This window comes from Marmota marmota, unplaced genomic scaffold, assembly GCF_001458135.2.
Source record: "Marmota marmota marmota unplaced genomic scaffold, marMar, whole genome shotgun sequence".
Lineage (NCBI taxonomy): Eukaryota > Metazoa > Chordata > Mammalia > Rodentia > Sciuridae > Marmota > Marmota marmota.
In genome coordinates this window covers 15,190,710-15,210,814 of record NW_026000229.1, presented here as the reverse complement: position 1 = coordinate 15,210,814, position 20,105 = coordinate 15,190,710, and the positions used below count along the sequence as shown (strand labels likewise).

General features: G+C 40.3%; 1 protein-coding gene across 1 annotated transcript in view; it reads left to right on the top strand.

Annotated features, from left to right (window-relative positions):
- The window catches only part of Dis3l (DIS3 like exosome 3'-5' exoribonuclease), a 36,929-nt gene that overhangs the window by 3,609 nt on the left and 13,215 nt on the right, over positions 1–20,105 (top strand). Inside the window, exons 3-7 of the mRNA XM_048793214.1 lie at positions 9,558–9,686; positions 11,883–12,018; positions 14,308–14,484; positions 16,311–16,389; positions 17,539–17,780. Of these exons, the coding sequence (XP_048649171.1) occupies positions 9,558–9,686; positions 11,883–12,018; positions 14,308–14,484; positions 16,311–16,389; positions 17,539–17,780 (763 nt within the window). The remainder of the gene's footprint in view (positions 1–9,557; positions 9,687–11,882; positions 12,019–14,307; positions 14,485–16,310; positions 16,390–17,538; positions 17,781–20,105) is intronic.

Below are 20,105 nucleotides of genomic sequence, written 5' to 3'. Positions count from 1 at the left end.
TCTAAATCAATGCTTGAATTAATACTATTCCATTTCTTTACTTTTTTTTTTTTTTTTTTTTGTGTGTGTGTGGTGAAAATCAACTTTCTACATTTAAACAAACTTGGCCTAGTAAGAGGCTCTCTGGTGTTTTGTTTCATTTACTGTCGGGCAATGTTTTGTTTTTCAGTTCTTCCTTGGATATTTTTGAGATGTCAGTATATAATTCCTTCTATACAATATGCTTCTAGGAACCTGATTGCTTGGGAAAGCTTTGTTGGTTAATGATGCCTGGTGTGATCTGGTGTCCACTGTGAGGATGCCTTGCCTTCTCCTTTTGACTCCCTCCTGAATTCCTTCCATAGAGCTTCAGAGAGTATCAGTATTCTGTGCCTCTGTTTTTTGGTGGTGTACAGTATAAGATTGGAATCATATTATACTTGGGGGGGCTCTATGAGGTCACATAGGTTTCAACTTCTTCTCCAATACATCAGGGTTTTTCAACATGAATAATGTATTAACCCTGTTTCTAAAAGACAAAAATGCTCCTGGATATCCCATGTTAATATATTTTATATGTATTTTACTGTACTGGTATTTAAACAAAAGTCTAGGTATAAGTTCTCATATTTAAATACTTAATACAACCATAAAACCAAATCAGACCTTTAAAGTAAATAAACATAGTTTAAAAATTAGAAAACTACAAACAAACATTATAGATAGTTGTTCTTTAGTATTCAGGGGAAATTGGTTCTAGGACACCTGAGGGAAACAAATGCTGAGGATGCTCAGGTCCCTTATGTGAAATGGCATAGTGTTTGCATATTACCTATGCACATCCTCCTTCATGTTTGAAATTTTCTCTAGATTACCATATTAGTGCATTCCTATAATTCCAAGAATTTGGGAAGCTGAGACAGGAGGAAGGTGAGTTCAAAGACAGTCTCAGCAACTTAGCGAGACCCTGTCTCAAGAACTTGGGTTCAATCAGGAGGAGAAGGAGGAGGAGGAACCTAATACAATATAAATACTATGTATACAGTTATGTTATTTAGGAAATAAGTTTAAGAAAAACTCCACATTTTCAGTACAGTTGAAATTCTTTTTATCTGATTATTTCCCTCTATAGATGAGGTTCCCTCAGGTGTGAAACACGAGGATGCAGAGGGCCAACTATAATTTAATGTGGCAGATGACACTGTGTTACTGAAATGAAATCACCAGAGTTGGGTTTAACCGTAAAAAGATAATCTCCTATCTGATTCTATATGTAATGTGAATTTACATTTTGATTTTAATTTCAATGCAGAGAATGCCTGTTCTCATAAGTGTATTGTACAAAAGAGTGAATAATGTCAAGTCTTTGGTTGTTTAAGATAATCACATGCCTGTCATCTAAATCCTTAAATTATTTAATCAAGTGTTAATTGGTAAATCTATAATAAGGCTGCCCTATCTGCTACATTCATGTATTCAGATGGTAACAAATACGTATGGAGGGAACATAGTCTCCAGAAACTGCTAGCACTGAGGGTATAGTGGTAAATGAAAGCAGACTCACCTGAAGGGGCGACAAGCAGGAATCGGGTAGTCTCACACAGAGGTAGGACTGTGATCGTGACGTGTGCAGGGAAATACAGGGAGGTGGTAGCAACAGAGCTCCTAGCAGCCAGGAAGCAAGGAAGGGCATTCCTTGGGCAGATGCCTCTGCTGAGCTCCAAGGGATAAGTAGGAGTAGACCACGAAGAGAAAGGAGAAAAGTTTATCAGGCAAGGGGAGGTGCTTGTGCAGGGCCCATGATGGGGGTGTGGCACTCTCAAGGAACTGAGAAAGCACAGCTGGATCAGTTGGGAAGTCCCATGGACCTCCGGGATGTCAGGGAAGGGTTTTAAGTAAAGTGGGATAACACAATAAGATTCCTGTCTTTAAACTATTTGCAGGTCCCTGGGCTGGGGCTGTGAATCAGTGGCAGAGTACTTGCCTAGCACATGTGAGGCATTGGATTTGATCCTTAGCACCATATAAAAAATGAATAAATAATATAAAAGTATTGTGTCCATCCACAACTAAAAATATTTCTAAAAAAATTGCAGGGCCAAGTAGAAAAGAGTCCTGAAGAAAAAAAGGGAAGAGGCTACTGTTGTAGTCCAGATGAGAGAATATATTGGTCTATTTTGTTTTACTATAATGGAATACTCAAGACAGGCTACTTTATAAAGAAAAAAGGTTTGTTTAGCTCATGTTTCTAGAGGCCCAATGTGATGGGCTCCACCTGGTGATATGGACTTGCTGCTAATGGAGTCCCAAGGTAGTGCAGGTCTCCACATGGCAAGAGGCAGGGAACACATGTATGTATGTGTGTATCTTCTGATGGTCTGTCTTCCTCTTAAAAAATTACCAGTAATTCTGTCATGAGGGTTCCACCTTTATGACATCTAACCCTAACCACCTCCCAAAGGCCCCACTTCTAAATACAACAGTGGGATAAGTTGCCACCCGCCCTTAATATCTCACAATAGGGATTAAATCTCAACAAATGATTCCCTAGGACTACATACCCACAAACAAAAAAAATAAACGTTCAACTCATGAACCCTTAGGGGACACACTCAAAACCTGCTCCAATCATAGCAGAGATGCTGGGAGCTTAGACACGGAGATAAGTGGATAGTTCCAAGAGCTACTTAGTAGGTAAAAATCTATAAAACTATCTAAATATATAACCAAGGAAACTGAAAAGTATCCACATTGAAACAGAAAAAGATGGAATATTCACAGAAGCTTTATCTATAAGCAAAAAGGTAGAAGTAAACCAAGTGTCCATTAACTGATGTTCAAGCAAAATGTGGTGCATTCATACAGTGGAATATTATTCAGCCATAAAAAGCTGAGCATGTTTACAACATAGATGAAACTTGAAAACATCATGCCAAGTAAAATACACCAACCACACAAAGACACCATCTATTGTATAATTTCATTATTTAAATGTCATGTAGAGGCAGATCAATAGAGACAGAAGGCAGATTAGTGTTGCCAAAGGATGGGCTAAGGGAAAGGAGGAATGGCAGGTTTCTTTTCTTTTTTTTCTGTGGTACTGGGGACCCAACCCAGAGCTTCACACATGCTAGGCAAGTGCTCTGCCACTAAGCTATATTCTCCAGCCCTTTTTATTCTGAGACAAGGTCTAAGTTGCCCAGGCTGGCCTTAAACTTGTGATCCTCCTGCCTCAGCCTCCCATGTCACTAGGATTATAGGTGTGGACCCCTCTACCTGGCTGGATGCAGGTTTCTCTTAGGATAATGAAACTGGTCTGGAATTAGATAACAGTAATAGTTGCATAACTCTGTGACTCTATGAAAATTATTGTATTGTACATTTTACAAATATAAATGAATTATATCTCAAAATAGCAATTTTTTTGACCTATAGAACTTAGTGATAGTTTTAGATATGTAAGATGGTGAGAAGGTGGTGTCAAAGATAATATTGAGGTTTCTGGCTTATGTAACTGGACAGAGAGAACACTAGAGGAAGACCAAGTGTCTAGCTTCTGAGAGGCAGGGCCCTGATGGCAGTGCAAGTTGGAAAATGTGTGTTGTCAGCTGTCTGAGATGATTAACTCATAAAGAGACAAGGTGGACTTTGGCTGACATTGTGGAGATTCTAGTCCATGATGGATAGGCGTTTGACACATGATCATTGCTTTTGGTCCCGTGGCAAGGCAGCATATCAGATATGTCAGGAGCAAGTGACAGAGCAAAGCCACTCACTTTGTAGGTAGGAAGCAAAAAAAAGGAAGAGGAAGGGGCAGGGGTCCCATTGTCCCCTTCAAAGACCCTCTCCCAAAGACCTGAAGACCTCCCGCTAGGCCCCGCCTCTTAGAGCTTTCACCATCTCTAAATAGCAGCACCCTGGGAACCAGGTCTTTAACACAAGGGCCTTTGGGGACATACAAGAGCCAGACTATAACTGTAGTCACTCAGATGGCCCAATATGCAGTCCTCAAAAATGCACTGAGCGTATTGGCTACATATAAATAACAAACTTCTCTTGTAGAAAACCCAAGGATTTTGAAAGTGAGTCTAGAAGGGCCAGCCTATTGTAACCTAGCTGGCAAACATATTTAGTACAGATTTTACCTCTTGTAAGCCTTCCCTCTGATTGTGGGATGCCCACTTCTAACCCTTCGAGAGTGCGGTCATGTGGGGATTGTTGTTGCATCTGTAGGTAAGGTCGCCATCAAATAAAAACAGTAAAAAAACAGTTTAACCTGGTTTCAGTGGTGTGTGCCTGTAGTTCTGTTATAGTTAAAGCTTTGTCCCTGGGTTTCATAAACTAACTTCCAGACCACTCACATATAATTGAATCAAGCCTTTATTGAAGCACACTAGTGCCAACTGACCAGAACATAAAGCAGTTCCCCTGATCAGCCCCAAACAATTGCAAAGGCTCTCCTTATAAGCCTGAAAACCACAAAAGGGATGTTGGGCGGGGGTGGGGGGGGTTTAGCCAATGCAAGCAAGCCAGAAGCAGGAGAGTGCAGTCAGGCGGAGGGACGCCTAGCTAATCACAGTGAGCCCAGTCACCCCAGTTACAGAAACAGAGCCCCGTTACCCTAGTTATAAAAACAATGCCCCATTAGGTAGTTCTGTGTTCTTAAAGGTTTCTATAGCAAAAGCAAAAAAACATCTTGCCCTGGTCATGACCCTTCTACTTGGCATGGTTGTTTTACAAAATGGAGTTACTAAACAAAATGGAGTCACTTTGGCTTGACTGTCACAGTTCCAGCACTCAGGAGGCTGAGGCAGAAGGATAACTTGAGTCTAGGAGTTTGACATCAGTCTGAGCAATACAGCAAGACTCCATCTGGGAGGGGGCGGGGGGATCAACCTACAGAAGGAAGTTTAGCTGGCCCCAAGAAATTTTTGAAATATTTAGGTGATAGAGATCTAGAAAAAAGTCCAAGCCAGTCCAAGGGAGGTAGGGTTTTTCTGCAAGACTGTGAAGTTTTTAAAACTTAAGATATTTTTATGGCACTTGACTATCAAAACCACTGCTCTCCTGTCATTCTGGTCGAACTTGTTCAAGGTCCCATGATGCTCTGTGCTGACTCCACACAGGACACTCATCTATCTAATTCTATCATAAGCACTACAAACTCTGACTAGCAGAAAATATGACTATATTGCATGTATGCACTATTAAATTATAACTATAAGCTGACACATCTACAAGGAAGCTGATTGTCACGCTCAGAGTAATCTGTAATTTGTTTCCTGCTTTTCCCATTAGTATTCCTGGGCTATTTGTTCATTTGTTTTATCTGGCTGATAGGTAGCTGACAAATGGAAGCATGTAATAAAAGTCTAAGATAAATATATGGGAGTGCAAACTAAGTTTTGGAAAAGTCTTGTTAGGTTAGATACTTTTCTAAATATTTGGAAGGGCCGGGTGCAGTGGTGTATGCCTGTAATCCCAGCAGCTCAGAGGGCTGAAGCAGGAGGATCGCAAGTTCAAAGCCAGCCTTAGCAACTTAGTGAGGCCCTAAGCAACTCAGTAAGACCTTGTCTCTAAATAAAATATAAAAAATGGCTGGGGATGTGGTCAGTGGTTAAATGCCAAATAATTTATATATATTCATATATATATAGGCATTATTCTGGTCTGGTGGTTATACTGGGTCTGGCTTGTGGCATGTCATTATTTGGCAAGGAATCCTGGTCCTAGAGTGAAGGGGATGTATATGAACCCTAGTAGGAGGGTAACTGGGTTCTGAAAATATCAGAGTTTATTCAGAAACATTGTTACCCTGGACTTGGATGGGTGGGGGGCGGGGGGGAGACACACACACACACAGCATTTGGAAGATACTGATTAAGCCTCGGCTGTGAGCCAAAGATGCTGGAGTGGCGTGTACTGTCTGCCGCCTTCCCCCCTCGGCCCTTCCTCCAGCCAGCTCCCATTCATCTTTCAGGCCTCAAGGGTCACCTATTCTAGGAAACCTCCCTCATCTCCTTTCAGTGCACTTTATTTCACTGAAACGAGTGGTTCTGTTTTGATTTTGCCAAGTAGGATTTCTATTTTTTAAATCATGTTTTTGTGGTAAAATATACATAAAATTTAACATTTTAACCACTAGTAACCATTTTAACCATTTGTAAGTGTACCGTTCAAGTGCATCAAGTACTTTGACATTGTTATGCAGCCTTCACCACCAAGGGCCTCGCTAAATTGCAGAACTCATGATATTCCTGCCTCAGCCTCCAGAGCCTCTGGGATTACAGGTGTGTGCCACCTTGCGCCCATCCCCTCCTTTTCTTTTCGAGACAGGGTCTTGCCAAGTTGTGGAGACTGACCTCAAACTTGGCGATCCTCCTGCCTCAGCCTCCTGAATGGCCGGCTAGTTGCCTCTTAAAGCGACTCCTCCACAACCCTGCACTGGGAGTTCAGTGTGCATCATGGGAACTTTGGGGGCCATGTTCAAACCATAGCATGAGATAAGACCAAAAATAGGCAGTATTTTTTCTGTTTTCTCTGAAATAATAAATTACAGTTGTTTATAAAATCACTTTCGAAATCTATTGCTTAACAAATAAGTGTTCATTTTTAAAAGTTCACATGTTAAAGAAAGGTGTAAAGCAGAAAATGAAAATCTAATATATCCTCCTGCAAAGCTGACCCCTGTTAACAGTGCAATGTAGAAATGATTGTTTTTTGTTTGTTTGTTTGTCTTTTGGTCCCAGGGATTGAACCCAGGGGCACTTAACCACCAAACCACATCCCCAGCCCTTTTTATTTTTTCTTCTGAGACAGGCTCTCACTGAGCTTCTCAGGGCCTCACTGACTTGCTGAGACTGATTTTGCACCTTGAATCCTCCTGCCTCAGCCTCTTGAGCTGCTGGGATTACAGGCGTGCACCATCACACCTGGCTCAATGTAGAAGTTTTAAAAAAGTATTTGTGAAGATGGGAAATTACCAACTTCACATGTTCTACCAATCTTGTGGGAGGGGAGTGGCTTTTGTACAAATGGAATTATGTTAAGAAAAATACAATGCATTGGTAGAAAGGGAACTGAGTCCCTTTGTTCATTGTGACATTTTATAAGTTACTATTGATAATTTTTGTTTGTTTCTTTTTTTTCTGGCCATGCTGGGGATATAACCCAGGGCCTCACACATTGCCAAGTACATGTTCTACCATTGAGATTTCCCCCCAAGCCTGATTGTTTTAAGGGGATTCCAAATAATGTCAGTGTCTCTTGTTTTCATATGAATTATAAGATCACACAGATATCAGTAGTTGCCGTGGCTTTAGTAGGGTAAATTGGGGAGTTCTGTCTTTGCCTTAATGAAAAGGCTGCAGGGAAGGATGGCAAACCCAGGGCCTCAAGCATTCTAGGCACATGCTCTACCACTGAGCTATACTCCCAGCCCCCAAAATCTTTTTTTTTTTTTTATATTGGAGATTGAATCCAGGGATGCTTTACCTCTGAGCCACATCCCTAGCCCCTTTTTATTTTCAGAGAGGGTCTCACTAAGTTGCTTTGGGCCTCACTTAGTTACTGGGGCTGGCCTCAAATTTTCGATTCTTCTGCCTCAGCCTCCTAAACCACTGGGATTATAAGTATATGCCACCACACCTGGCCCAAAAGATTCATTTATTCTTTTTTTTTTTTTAATTGTTGATAAACCTTTATTTTGTTTATCTATACATGGTGCTGAGAATCAAACCCAGTGCCTCACACATGCCAGGCAAGTGAGCTACTGCTAAGCCACAGCCCCAGCCCTCATTTATTCTTTTTTTAAATCCATGGTGGCAGGCTGGAAGTGGGAGTGGAAAAGAACGAATTTTATTAAACATGTTAGCTGGGTATAGTGGTCCACATCTATAATTTTAGCTACTTGGGAGATTGAGGCAGGGGGATTGCAAGTTCAAGACCAATCTGGGCAAATAGTGAGACCCTTTCCCAAAATAAAATTTCAAAAGAGCTGAGGATGTTGCTTAGTGATAGAGCATCCTTGGGTTCAATCCCCAGAGCCACCACCACCAAAAAAAAAAAAAAAAACCTCACATGTTAAATGATACTTTGGATAACATGTTAACATCTGGTTTAATTTGGGGGGTTGGAGTACTGGGGTTTGTAGAGAACTGAGGGACCTCCACCACTGAGCTGCATCATCAGCACCCCCAAACACCCTTTTTTTTTTTTTTTAGATATGGTCTCACTAAGTTTCCAAGGATGGCCTTGATTGTGATCTTCTGCCTTAGCATCCCAAGTTGCTAGAACTACTTGCAATTTTTTTTTTTTTTTTGGTGGTACTGGGGATTGAACCCAAGACTTTGTGCATTCTAGTCAAGCAATCTACCACTGAGCTATAGAGCCCCAGCCCCCCAAGTTGCTAGAATTACAGATGTACATCACTACGCCCCACTGAATCAATTTTTAAATAGACAATAAACACTCAAATAATACACTCATATTTGGCATAAATACATGTTGGTGATCATTATTAGGTGGAACCACGTAAATTGATGTTTTGTAAGTAAAAAACAAGAGATTATTTCCAGTCTTAGTCAAACTATAATCATCATCATTACTATTACTATAAGAACTATAAACATTAGTTTGGTGGCTGGAAGTGTACCTTAGAGGTAGATGTGTGCAGATGTGTGAGATCCTAGCACAATGAAACAAAACCTCAGTTAACTCCCTTTAAAATAATTGAATGGTCTTTGTAATTTCATACTACTTAGACTTTTCAAAAGCACCTTCTTAGAAATTGACCCATAGTCTACTTGATTTATTTTTTATTTTTATTTTTTGGTGCTGGGGATTGAACCCAGGGCCTTGTGCATGCGAGGCAGGTTCTCTACCAACTGAACTATTTCCCCAGCCCCTAGACTTAATTTTTGAATTATGACTGTGGCTGGTGTTGTTAGAAAGGTGTCTTGATGGGGAAAGATTTACAACTTTCTATTAGGTGTCTGACAGGTGAGGCTAGCTCTCCTTCGTGTAAATCAGAGTGACTGCTAAATAAAATTCACAAATAAGTCCCTAAACTTATTTACCTTGTATGTCCTTTCCTGGGACTGCCAGCAAAAAGTACAATGTGTTAGTCCTTAATGCCATTTACAGAACAAAGTGAGGGACAAAAATAAAGTGTCAGATTTTGCTAGCCTCTGTGTACTCAAGCTTTGAAGAGGGACAGGGCAATACAATTACATAGTAAAAAGACCAGAAGTCACAGAGGGGAAAGCAAAGAAAAAGAGTTTAATTAATCTGCAAACTAATTAACTAGGCCCTGCTGAAGTACATTCTAGCAGGCAAAATGGAGAAAATAGCAGCCCAATAACACTAAGGCCAATAAGTGCTTCTCGGGTTTTAAATAATCAATCTTTTGCTCTAAAATTTCTTTCTTTCTTTCTTCCTTTATTTCTTTCTTTCCCTATTATTTATTTATTTATTTATTTATTTATTTATTTACTCACTTACTTACTGGATCCTTAGCAGGAGATTGCAGGAGATGAGTACCTGCTGTGTTAGATTCATTTTTCTCCTCTGTGTTACAGACAATATAACAAACTGCGAAACCTCCTGAAGGATGCGCGTCACGATTGCATTCTCTTTGCTAATGAATTCCAGCAGCATTGCTATCTCCCCCGGGAAAGAGGAGAATCCATGGAAAAATGGCAGACCAGGTGTGGCAGCAAGTCATCTTTCATTTCCTCATCATTGACTATTTGCAAGTTGATCTAAATAGTATGCCAGAATAAACCAACAATTATCCAGCAGCCATGATTAATACTCAAATGCTTAATGCACCAGTATAACAGATAAGTCATTTGAATATGTAATTGTTAAAATTTTTAAATTGTTATTAGGGGAGCCAGTGTGGTGGTGTGCACCTGTGATCCTAGTGACTTTGCTGGCTGAGGCAGGTCACAAGATATTCAGGCCAGCCTGAGCAATTTAGAGAGACCCTGTCTCCAAATAAGAAAAAAAAAAAGAAAGAAAGAAAGAAATGACTACAGCTGGGGGTGTAGTTCAGTGTCAAAGCACTTGCCTACGGTTTGCAAGATCCTGGATTTGATCCCCAGGACCTTGAAAAAAAAAATTGTAATTAAGGAGAATGTAGGTGGACTGGGGATATAGCTCAGTTGGTAGAGTGCTTGCCTTGCATTCACAAGGCCCTGGGTTCAATCCCCAGCACCACAAAAAAAAAAAAGGAGACGTAGGTCCCCAGGGTAAGTTTGCCTCTGACCCTAAGAGCTAGCAGGCTCCTTCCAGTGATCTAGAAGTTGTAACTTCACTGCCTGTGTGTCTGTGTGGGGGGAAGGAGTATTGCTTTTAAGCTAATGAGGTCAAATGCTCAATTTAATATCCTTGACCAGTCTTGTTAGACAGAAGCTGTTTTAGGAAATACAGTGTCTTAGTTAAGATCTACCTGAAAACAGCCTGAGGTAAGCAGTTGGGTGTGGGGCGTTTATGGGGGCGATTCCCAAAACAGGAGTGAGGAAGTGGGGGCAGAAAGAGGGATGAAGGGTTGGGTTGGGGCTATAGCTCAGTTGGTAGAGTGCGTGCCTCACATGCCAAGGCCCTGGGTTCAATCCCCAGCACCACAACAACAAAAAAAGAGGGATGAAGGGAAAGAATAAAGGATGTGACACTGTTGTGGGAAATGAAGGCTCAGTCAGTCTTGTTGGGGAACCTCTGGGAAGCCCTATAGAATGTACCTTTGAAGGCACCCCAAAGGGTAGGGCTAGGATTTAGTTAGTACCCCCTCCTTTAATTGAGAGATTTTCCCCAGGGCTGTAAACTCCATTCAATGACTCCATGAGGAGGGACAGAACTGCTTCCCAGAGCTGCATCCAAATCAGAGATTGGGTCCAGGGTACAGGTGGTAGGCACCAGTAGCCCCTGTGACACTTCTTTGTATAGGACAAAGGGACTGTAAGCTTTAAAATGTCTTACCTATAGAAAACATTTAAGTTATCTTTTTCCTTGTGATTATTTATCTGATAGAGCCATTAAATATTTCAATTCTCCAAAGCAAAATAATCAACGATACATATAATTTGGGGGCAGGGGGAGGGGTACTGGGAATTGAACTCAGGGCACTCGACCACTAAGCCACATCCCCAGCCCTATTTTATATTTTATTTAGAGACAGGGTCTCACTGAATTACTTAGTCTCTAGCTTTTGCTGAGGCTGGCTTTGAACTCGAGATCCTCCTGCCTCAGCCTCCTGAGCAGCTGAGATTACCAGTGTGCACCACCGCGCCTGGCTTAGAATTTTTACTTATAGTCTCCAAGTTCCCACTGGGCTCAATATAAGAAAAAAGCAAATCTTTCTTCAGATTGAGTCACATAGAAGCACTCAAAATGATAACATTTGCTAAGTACACAGCCTTGCACATAGTAGGTATACAATAAATGTTGGCTAAATTAAACACACACACACACACACACACAAAAATGGACCTTACAGAGCACCTTCATTTTCAAAAGGGAAATAAATGCCCACAAAAAGAGACCATACAGGTTTGTACACTTCCTTGGAAACATACTCTTTCAATTAAGGGCTATTAAAAGATGACAGAGCCTGATGGTTTCTAAGCCATAATCAAGAAATAAAAGTGGTTGCTATGATTGTTGGATGTCTTCAGGGAGAAAAGATGTTAGATGCTTTTTCATTCATCTCTGTGTCCCCCAGAGCACCAACTCCAGGGCTTATTTATAATGGATTCTCAGGAAGAATTTGATAAGGGGATGAATGAATTAATGGATATCTATATGCACAAAAGGATGGCAGATTAAGAGCCAAATGTGAAACTCTGAACAACAGCTTGTGTCTGTCAGCCTTGGGAGAGTTCACGTGTTCTTTGCTTTTCCAGGAGCATATACAATGCGGCTGTTTGGTACTATCATCACTGCCAGGATAGGATGCCTATTGTTATGGTGACAGAAGATGAAGAGGCGATTCAGCAGTATGGAAGTGAAACAGAAGGAGTATTCGTGATTTCTTTCAAGGTATTTGTGGTTGTGTGTGTGTGTGCATCCTAAGTTATACCCTCATATGGCTCTAGATCCCTTTGGCAGCACAGCCAGGCATGATAGTGCAGGCCTGTAATCCCAGCAGTTTGGGAGGCTGGGGTAGGAGGATCGAAAGTTTGAGGCCAACTTGGGCAATTTAGTGAGACCCTGTCAATAGAGAGAGAGATGGATAGAACGAGCAAGCTTAGTGGTAGAGTGCCCCTGGATTCAGTCCCTATACAAAAAAAAAAGTCCATATCTTTATTATTCTCCAACTAGTTAACCTTGACTTTAGCAAATGTGGACAAACTACTGTGACTATAAGGCACACAGATCCAAGACCAGCCTAATAAGCTCTTACTGATAGTAGACTAATTTTGTTTTGTTTTGTTTTGTTTTGTTTTTTTTGTGGGAGGAGGGTGTTTAGTGCTGGGGATTGAACCCAGGGCCTCGTGCATGGCAAGCACACACTGTACCACTGAGCTATGCCCCAGTCTCTAATGTTTATACAATAATAGTGATTATGACAATAGGTTGAATAAGATTACCACAATTCTCTTATTTTTGACCAACAAACTGGCAGTTTTATAGTCCCTCCTAATACTCAACATGCATCTATGCCAAGCCTAAGTGTGTTATTTAAATGGAATGATACACACCAATGTGTATTAGTTCATTTAATTCTTGCCCAAATCTTCTGCAGTAGGTGTTATTATCCCATCTTATTGGTAAAGAAACTGAAGCACAAAAAGGGTAAGTGACTTGCCAGGGTCACAAGATAGAGAATAGTAGAGCCAGAAGGTGTTCAGGAAGTCTGACTCCAGAGCTCCTAACCACCATTCAGACCCGACTCCCAGATTATTTTCCTGAATACACACACAAAACACAAAATATTTTAAGGCAGTTTTATTTTCCAGCTATTCCTCACTCTTCCCACTTAGGAGTGTTCCTGGGAGTTCGTATGGACAAGTGAAGGGGGCTGAGATAGGATATAATTTATGTGAAGGCTGTCAGATCAGCGTGGTGGAGATCATAACAGGAGTGGCATTATCAGTGCCAGTTTCTTCAGGCTGTCATGACAATACAGTTCTTCCTATCTCTTAAGCACCTTTTGAGAAAACAAGAGGACTGTTAATCTCTCAATAGATGACTGGTCTCCCCTCTCGGCCAAGTTGGTCAATCAACTTCTACTGGTTGATTTCATTTTATGATTTAGAAACTAGAATGAGGCTCTCCATTACCCCTGTCGGTTTACAGAAAGACTAGTTGGATTTTGAATTGTAGATTCTATAAGGATTCCCATGTGCATGTATTGCTAAAGATTTGCCAATAGAATTTTTTTAGCCCTGCTATAAAAAAGTGTTTTGGCATGCCAGAGAGTTCTAGGGGCACTAGATATTAATGGCAGTGTCACTTGTTTCTTCTGTTGTAATATATCATATCTTGTTCCTGCAGAGGACAGTTGACTAAAATTACATTTTTCTATTTTTTGTGAAAATTACTTTTCTTTGTAGTTCAGTAGGATAGGACAGTTTTATTTTGTATAGCATTTCTCAAGTATGCTGTGTGACCAAGGGCCTCATAGCGGTGAATGATGGTAGAAAAAGAGAGAGATTGTGAAGTTCAGATAAGAGGGAAGTCCAGAATTTTCTTTGGGGACTTGAAGTTAGATGGAAAAGAGCCAATATGATAAATACCACTTGAAGAGGTGGTTCACAATGACAAAAGTTTGGTGGTGTTAGTGATAAGTGACTATGGAATTAGGATACTAATATTAGCATTAGCACAGTTTGTTTGACTAGGACCCTGAAGTTAATGAGCAAAATGATAGAGTTGACAATCAGGATTTTTTTTTTTTTTTCAATTTGAGAAAAGAGAATATGCTAGACTCTACCTTAGAATTAAAATTGAGTTAAAATCACAAATAAAAAGGTAAGAATACCCACATAGGAGACTTTCCTGTCCATACAGACTACTGTCTGTAGCAGTGCAATATTTGGAAAGTCAGGCTACGTGTGTGTGTGTGTGTGTATGTGTGTGTGTGTGTGTTTTAGGTGGGTGGGTGGCTGGGGCATTGGACAGAGAAGTTTAAAAATACAGAAAACCTAAGTAAGGCGTAGAAATGCACCGTGGTGGGATTCTTGGCAAGGCTTCAGGAAATAGAAGAAAATAAGCCAGTAACTTGAGGCTCAGGAATAGCATTCCCTAGGCAAGATTTTTCAGTAGTACTATAATTAAAAAATGTTATCTTCTGACCATGTTTCTCTGTCCCTTTATTAAATGCAGAATTACCTGGACAACTTTTGGCCAGACTTAAAAGCCGCCCATGAGCTTTATGATTCTATCCTTCAGTCTCGACAGGAGAGAGAGAATGAGAGTCAGGAGAGCCATGGCAAAGAGTACCCAGAACATCTTCCCTTGGAAGTGTTAGAAGCTGGGATCAAATCTGGACGCTATATCCAGGTGAGGATGGTAAAAAGAATCACTGTCAGAGTAGGGCATGGTGGCACACAGCTGTAATCCCAGGTCCTCTGGAGGCTGAGGCAGGAGGATTTTTTTTTTAACATGTGGTAGGCCTTGGGTTCAGTCCCTAGTATTGCAAAAATAAAGAATGAATGTCAGGATCCATCATTTTTTTTCTTCGTCTCCTGTCACAGGCCTCTAAGTTGCAAGGCTATACACAGAATAAGCCTGGGCTGTTGAAATTTAAGGTGACTGGGGGGACATTCTGCCTACAGCCCTAGGCTATCCAATTTGAAGCTGCTTTATTATGATGTTGTTAGTTGTGCTGCATGTAGAGCATCATACAAATGGAGTGTGGGAGTAGACTTGTAAATACCTCCTGTTACTAGGGAAGAAATATTTTTGAATCAAGGTGTGGAAGTTTAACAACATTATAAAATCTTTGAAATTTAGCTTCTTCGCTCCTGTACATTTTCCCATTCCTTTTAAGGACCTCTTTGTGATCCCCCTGGACCTAGAACCCGGGTGCTGAGAGGGTCTTGGGAAGGAATCAGACAAATTATTCAGGTTTCAACAACTATATACTTATATAGCTGTGTGCAGTCTTTTTTTTTTTTTTTTTAACTTTTTATTCATTTTTTTTTAGTTGTATGGACACAATACCTTTCATTTTATTAATTTATTTTTGTGTGGTGCTGAGGATTGAACCCAGCGTCTTGCACGTGCTAGGCAAGCGCTCTACCACTGAGCTACAACCCCAGCCCCTGTGCAGTCTTTTTTTTTTTTTTTAAAGAGAGAGAGGGAGAGAATTTTAATATTTATTTTTTTAATTTTCGGCAGACACAACATCTTTGTTTGTATGTGGTGCTGAGGATCGAACCCCAACCGCACGCATGCCAAGCAAATGCGCTACCGCTTAAGCCACACCCCCAGCCCCCCTGTGCAGTCTTATCACATGCATAGATCTGTGTGCATCCACCACCACAATCAAGTCACAGAACTGTTCTATAAAAGATTTTACATTTCTAACAAGCAACTCAGAAGATTTTTCAATTTTTTATTTGTTCTACTTAGTCGTACATGACAGCAGAATGCATTTCAATTCATTGTACACAAAGGGAGTGCAACATTTCAATTCTCTGATTGTACATGGTGTAGAGATGCATCATTCGTGCAATCCTACGTGTACCTAAGGTAATGATGTCCATCTTGTTCCACCATCTTTCTACCCTCATAACCTCTCCCCACCCTCCACTTTGCTCAATCCAAAGTTCCTCCATTCTTCCCATGCCCCCTCTCCATCATAGATCAGCATCCACTAATCAAGGAAAACATTCAGCCTCAGAAGATTTTTATGCTGGCAAAGTTTGGGAATGCCACACTAAAGTTCCTGCTGACAATATGAATATGAGTGTGTCTAGCACTTGGTATAGTCAGTATTTCAAAATGATTGTATTTGCTATCAAGAAAAGAAACCTTAGTATAATTCCTAAAGAAAAGAATCATAAACCTATAGGAATATAATGAGGATATCTTTTGTAATTTTTTTAAACCTGGACCTTTTGGAAGAGAAAAGTAGAGGTAAGGGAACGGGGGATGGAGGAAAAGAAGGGGAGGGTAAATACTGGGGATTGAAGTACAACAAATCATATTCCATGCTTTTATAATTATGTCATAACTAAAAAGAACCAATACAAATATTGTTACAAAATACAAACAACAACAACAAAAACAAAAAACAAACAAAAAAAACCCCTGGACCTTTTGGGAGATAAACCTGGGAGAAAAGAAAAATTTTCACACTGATTTTTTTATTATGATTTTAGGGGATTCTGAATGTCAATAAACACAGAGCACAAATAGAAGCTTTTGTTCGACTTCAAGGAGCCAGCAGTAAAGATTCAGGTTTAGTATAAATCTTATATAAATTTCCATACTACTTTTTTATTCTGATATTACACAATGAAGAAAGCAAAGTTGAAATTTCATTGTCATATCATACATCCCCATGTACACTGGGTTTCTGGAATTTGGGCTTTCTTCTCCCTAGCTTTTTGTCTATTATTGTTGGTTTTATTTCATCTTATCTTGCTTTTTAAAGATTAAAATATTTTCAATTAACACTTAGTAATTGCATGTATTTACAAAGTTCAGTGTGATATTTTTTTTTTTTTTCAGTGTGATATTTCAATACATTGTATACAATGTGTAACAATCAAATAAGGGTAATTGTTATATCCATCACTTCAAACATTTACAATTTCTTGTATTTGGAACATTCAAAATTCTGCCAGCTGTTTTAAAACATAGAATTTATGGTTATTAACCATAATTACCCTATCGCACTACAGAACATTAGAAGTTATTCCTCCTATCTTTGTACCCCTTATTTCTGGTTTTATTGTAATAAACTAAAACAGAGAAGCAAAGTAACTTGCTCAGAGCTACACACCTGGTCATTGGTAGAGCTTAACTTAGAATGAAGGCAGTTTGTGACTCAGACATTCCTTTGTACTGCCTCAATGTACTATATTGTCTCATTGAATCATTTCTAAAAAGTAATCAAAATGAAAAAGTGTGAAAATAAATTGTACCATATGGTTAATTTTGTGATCCCAGAGTGGAAAAACAAAACCAAACCCTGAGCTTCCAAGAAGTGGGGCTGGGTGGAAGCAGACTGAGAAGCAATGGCTTTCTGGGGGCTTCTCTTTGTCAGAGTGGCAGTTCTGCAATTATATGTAGTTCATCAACCCACTGACCATGGCCCCCTTGGTTGTGCAGATTCAGAAGGTATCACACATAATTCCAGTGTAGGCCCACATGCAAGGAACTAATACCTACCTTGAAAGGTAATAAGAAGAATTTTTTAAAAGGTGATCAAGTAGTCTGTATGAAAGCGCACTGTACAGTATGACTTGGTGGCAGCATTTCTTCACTCCTAACCTCCAAAAAGAAGTTTAACTTCACCTTAGAAAGGAAGTTTTTATTTTCAGGAATGCTGATTAGACTTCAAATGTATTGAAATGATTTCTGGTGTTTGTGTGTGCTACCTAGGTTTAATCAGTGACATCCTAATCCATGGCATGAAGGCTCGGAACCGCTCCATTCATGGAGATGTGGTGGTTGTGGAACTGCTCCCTAAAAATGAATGGAAAGGAAGAATTGCTGCCCTGTGTGAGAATGACAGCGACGACAAGGCCTTGGGCGAGTCCCCAAGTGAGCCCATGCCTACAGGTAAGCCTGCTTGGAAAGTCACTCCAGCATCCATTTTTCTTGTGGAATTATTATTTTCTTTTGCCTAGCATTCCAGAAATACTGTTTGCTCTCTATTTATATATATTAACAGGGCTGGGGATGTGGCTTAAGCGGTAGCACGCTCACCTTGCATGCGTGTGGCCCGGGTTCGATCCTCAGCACCAAACAAAGATGTTGTGTCTGCCGAAAACTAAAAAATAAATATTAAAAATTCTCTCTGTATGTGTATCTCTCTCTCTCTCTCACCTCTCTCTCTAAAAAAAATTAACAAATAAAAACTATACATAGTCATCATGTGTAACATCCTCTTTTTATACATGTATGCATTATGGAAGGGCTACATTGAGCTAGTTAACATGAATTATTTCACATACTTATAATTGTTTTTATAGTGAGGAGCCTTAAAATCTAGTGATTTTCAAGACTATAGTACATTGTTAACCACAGTCAGCATGTTGTACAATAACACTTGGAATATGAGACAGTCTCTTTGCTGCACATATTGGCATATGCCAGAAATCCCAGTGACTTGCAAGGTTAAGGCATGAAAATCACAAGTTGGAGGCCAGTCTAATTATCTTAGTGAGACCCTCAAGAACTTAGTCTCTGTCTCAAAATTTGGGGAAGCATGGTAATAAAGTACCCCTTGGTTTGGTGCTAGGGAATGAACCCAGGGCCTTGAGCATGCTAAGTGCATGGTCTACCACTGAGCTGAACCTGCATCCCCTCATGAATTTTAATCTTATCTGTAGCCAAATATGCTATGTCACTCATTTTAAACAAAAACCCGGGGCTGGGGATGTGGCTCAAGCGGTAGCGCGCTCGCCTGGCATGCGTGCGGCCCGGGTTCGATCCTCAGCACCACATACAAACAAAGATGTTGTGTCCACCGAGAACTAAAAAATAAATATTAAAAAAATAAAAATTCTCTCTCTTTAAAAAAAAAAAAAAAAACAACCCTCTCTGGGTCCCACATCCCTTCCATCTGTCGCCCCCTTTTCTGCATCAGTTTATGATGAAACTCAATAAAAACTCAAAAATAAAAAAACTCCCCTCCTCTAAAACTGGTCTTGTCCAGATCACCAGTGATCTTGAGTTGCTAAACACTGGTCAGTTCCCATTCCTCAGCCTGTCAGTGGTATTTGACTGATGGGTCATTGCTTCTCCCTTTGGAGTCTGGGAGCCCAGGCTCGCTCAGCTCTGGTTAGGAGACAGCCCATGGTGGTCCTTCTGTCTTTTGCTGGTTTTCCATGGTGTCATCCTCTTGGGCATACAGCTGCTCTGCTCTGGACCTGTTATTCTCTGCACTCTTCCACAGAGACTTCATTCAGTGTTTGACTTTCTATCTGCAGTCCAGACCCTTCCTCACCCTCCAGCTTCATTTAATCAGTCATCTCTTCGGCATCATCCCTTGAAGACTTAACACACCCAATAACAGATGTCTGACCTCTACCCTGAGGCCTGCTCTTCCCCAAATGCTCCCCATCTCAGTAAAAGGCAAATTGACTATTAAGAGTTGGTCAACCCAAATACCTTGGGATTTTCCTTAAATTTTCTTCATATGTCAGCATAACTGGTCAACTTTAACATCTGACCTGAATCCAGCCATTTCCCACACTTCTTATCACACCTCTCTGTGCATGGTCCACAGGAACCTTTCACAGAATTATCGCATCAGACTCCTCACTGGCCTCCCTGCCCCTACTCTTACTCTCAGTGAGACTTTAAAAAATGAGTTGGGTCCTGCCATGTCTTTACTCAAAATGTTCCAAGGGCTACCGCCTATTTCTTTTCTTTCTTTCTTTCTTTTTTTTTTTTTTTTCATGAGAGAGAGAGAGAGAATCTTTTTAATTATTTATTTTTCAGTTTTCGGTGGACACAACATCTTTATTTTTATGTGGTGCTGAGGATCGAACTCAAAACCGTACGCATGCCAGGCGAGTGTGTTACCGCTTGCGCCACATCCCCAGCCCAATAACTCCTATTTCTTTAAGAGTAAAATTCAAAGTCCTTATCATGGCCTATATAGTCCCCCCAGCTTGGGCTGCTCTATTATTCTTTTCTTCTCCAGCCACATTGACATGACTTGATCTTCCTTGACTTGGACAAGCTTTCCCCAAATGATTTCATATCTGTTTTCCTCACTTTCTTTCAAATCTCTGCTCAAATGTCCCTTTATTCAAAATAGCTGCCAATTCTGACCCTTTGTCTTTATTGATCATCTTACCCCATTTAGTGTCTTTCTTAGTAATTATCACTACCTCATATGTATTTCTTTATTTCTATTTTTGTGGTACTGGGGATTGAACCTTGAACCCAGGAGCACTCTACCACCAAACTACACCTCCAACCCTTTTTTTTTTTTT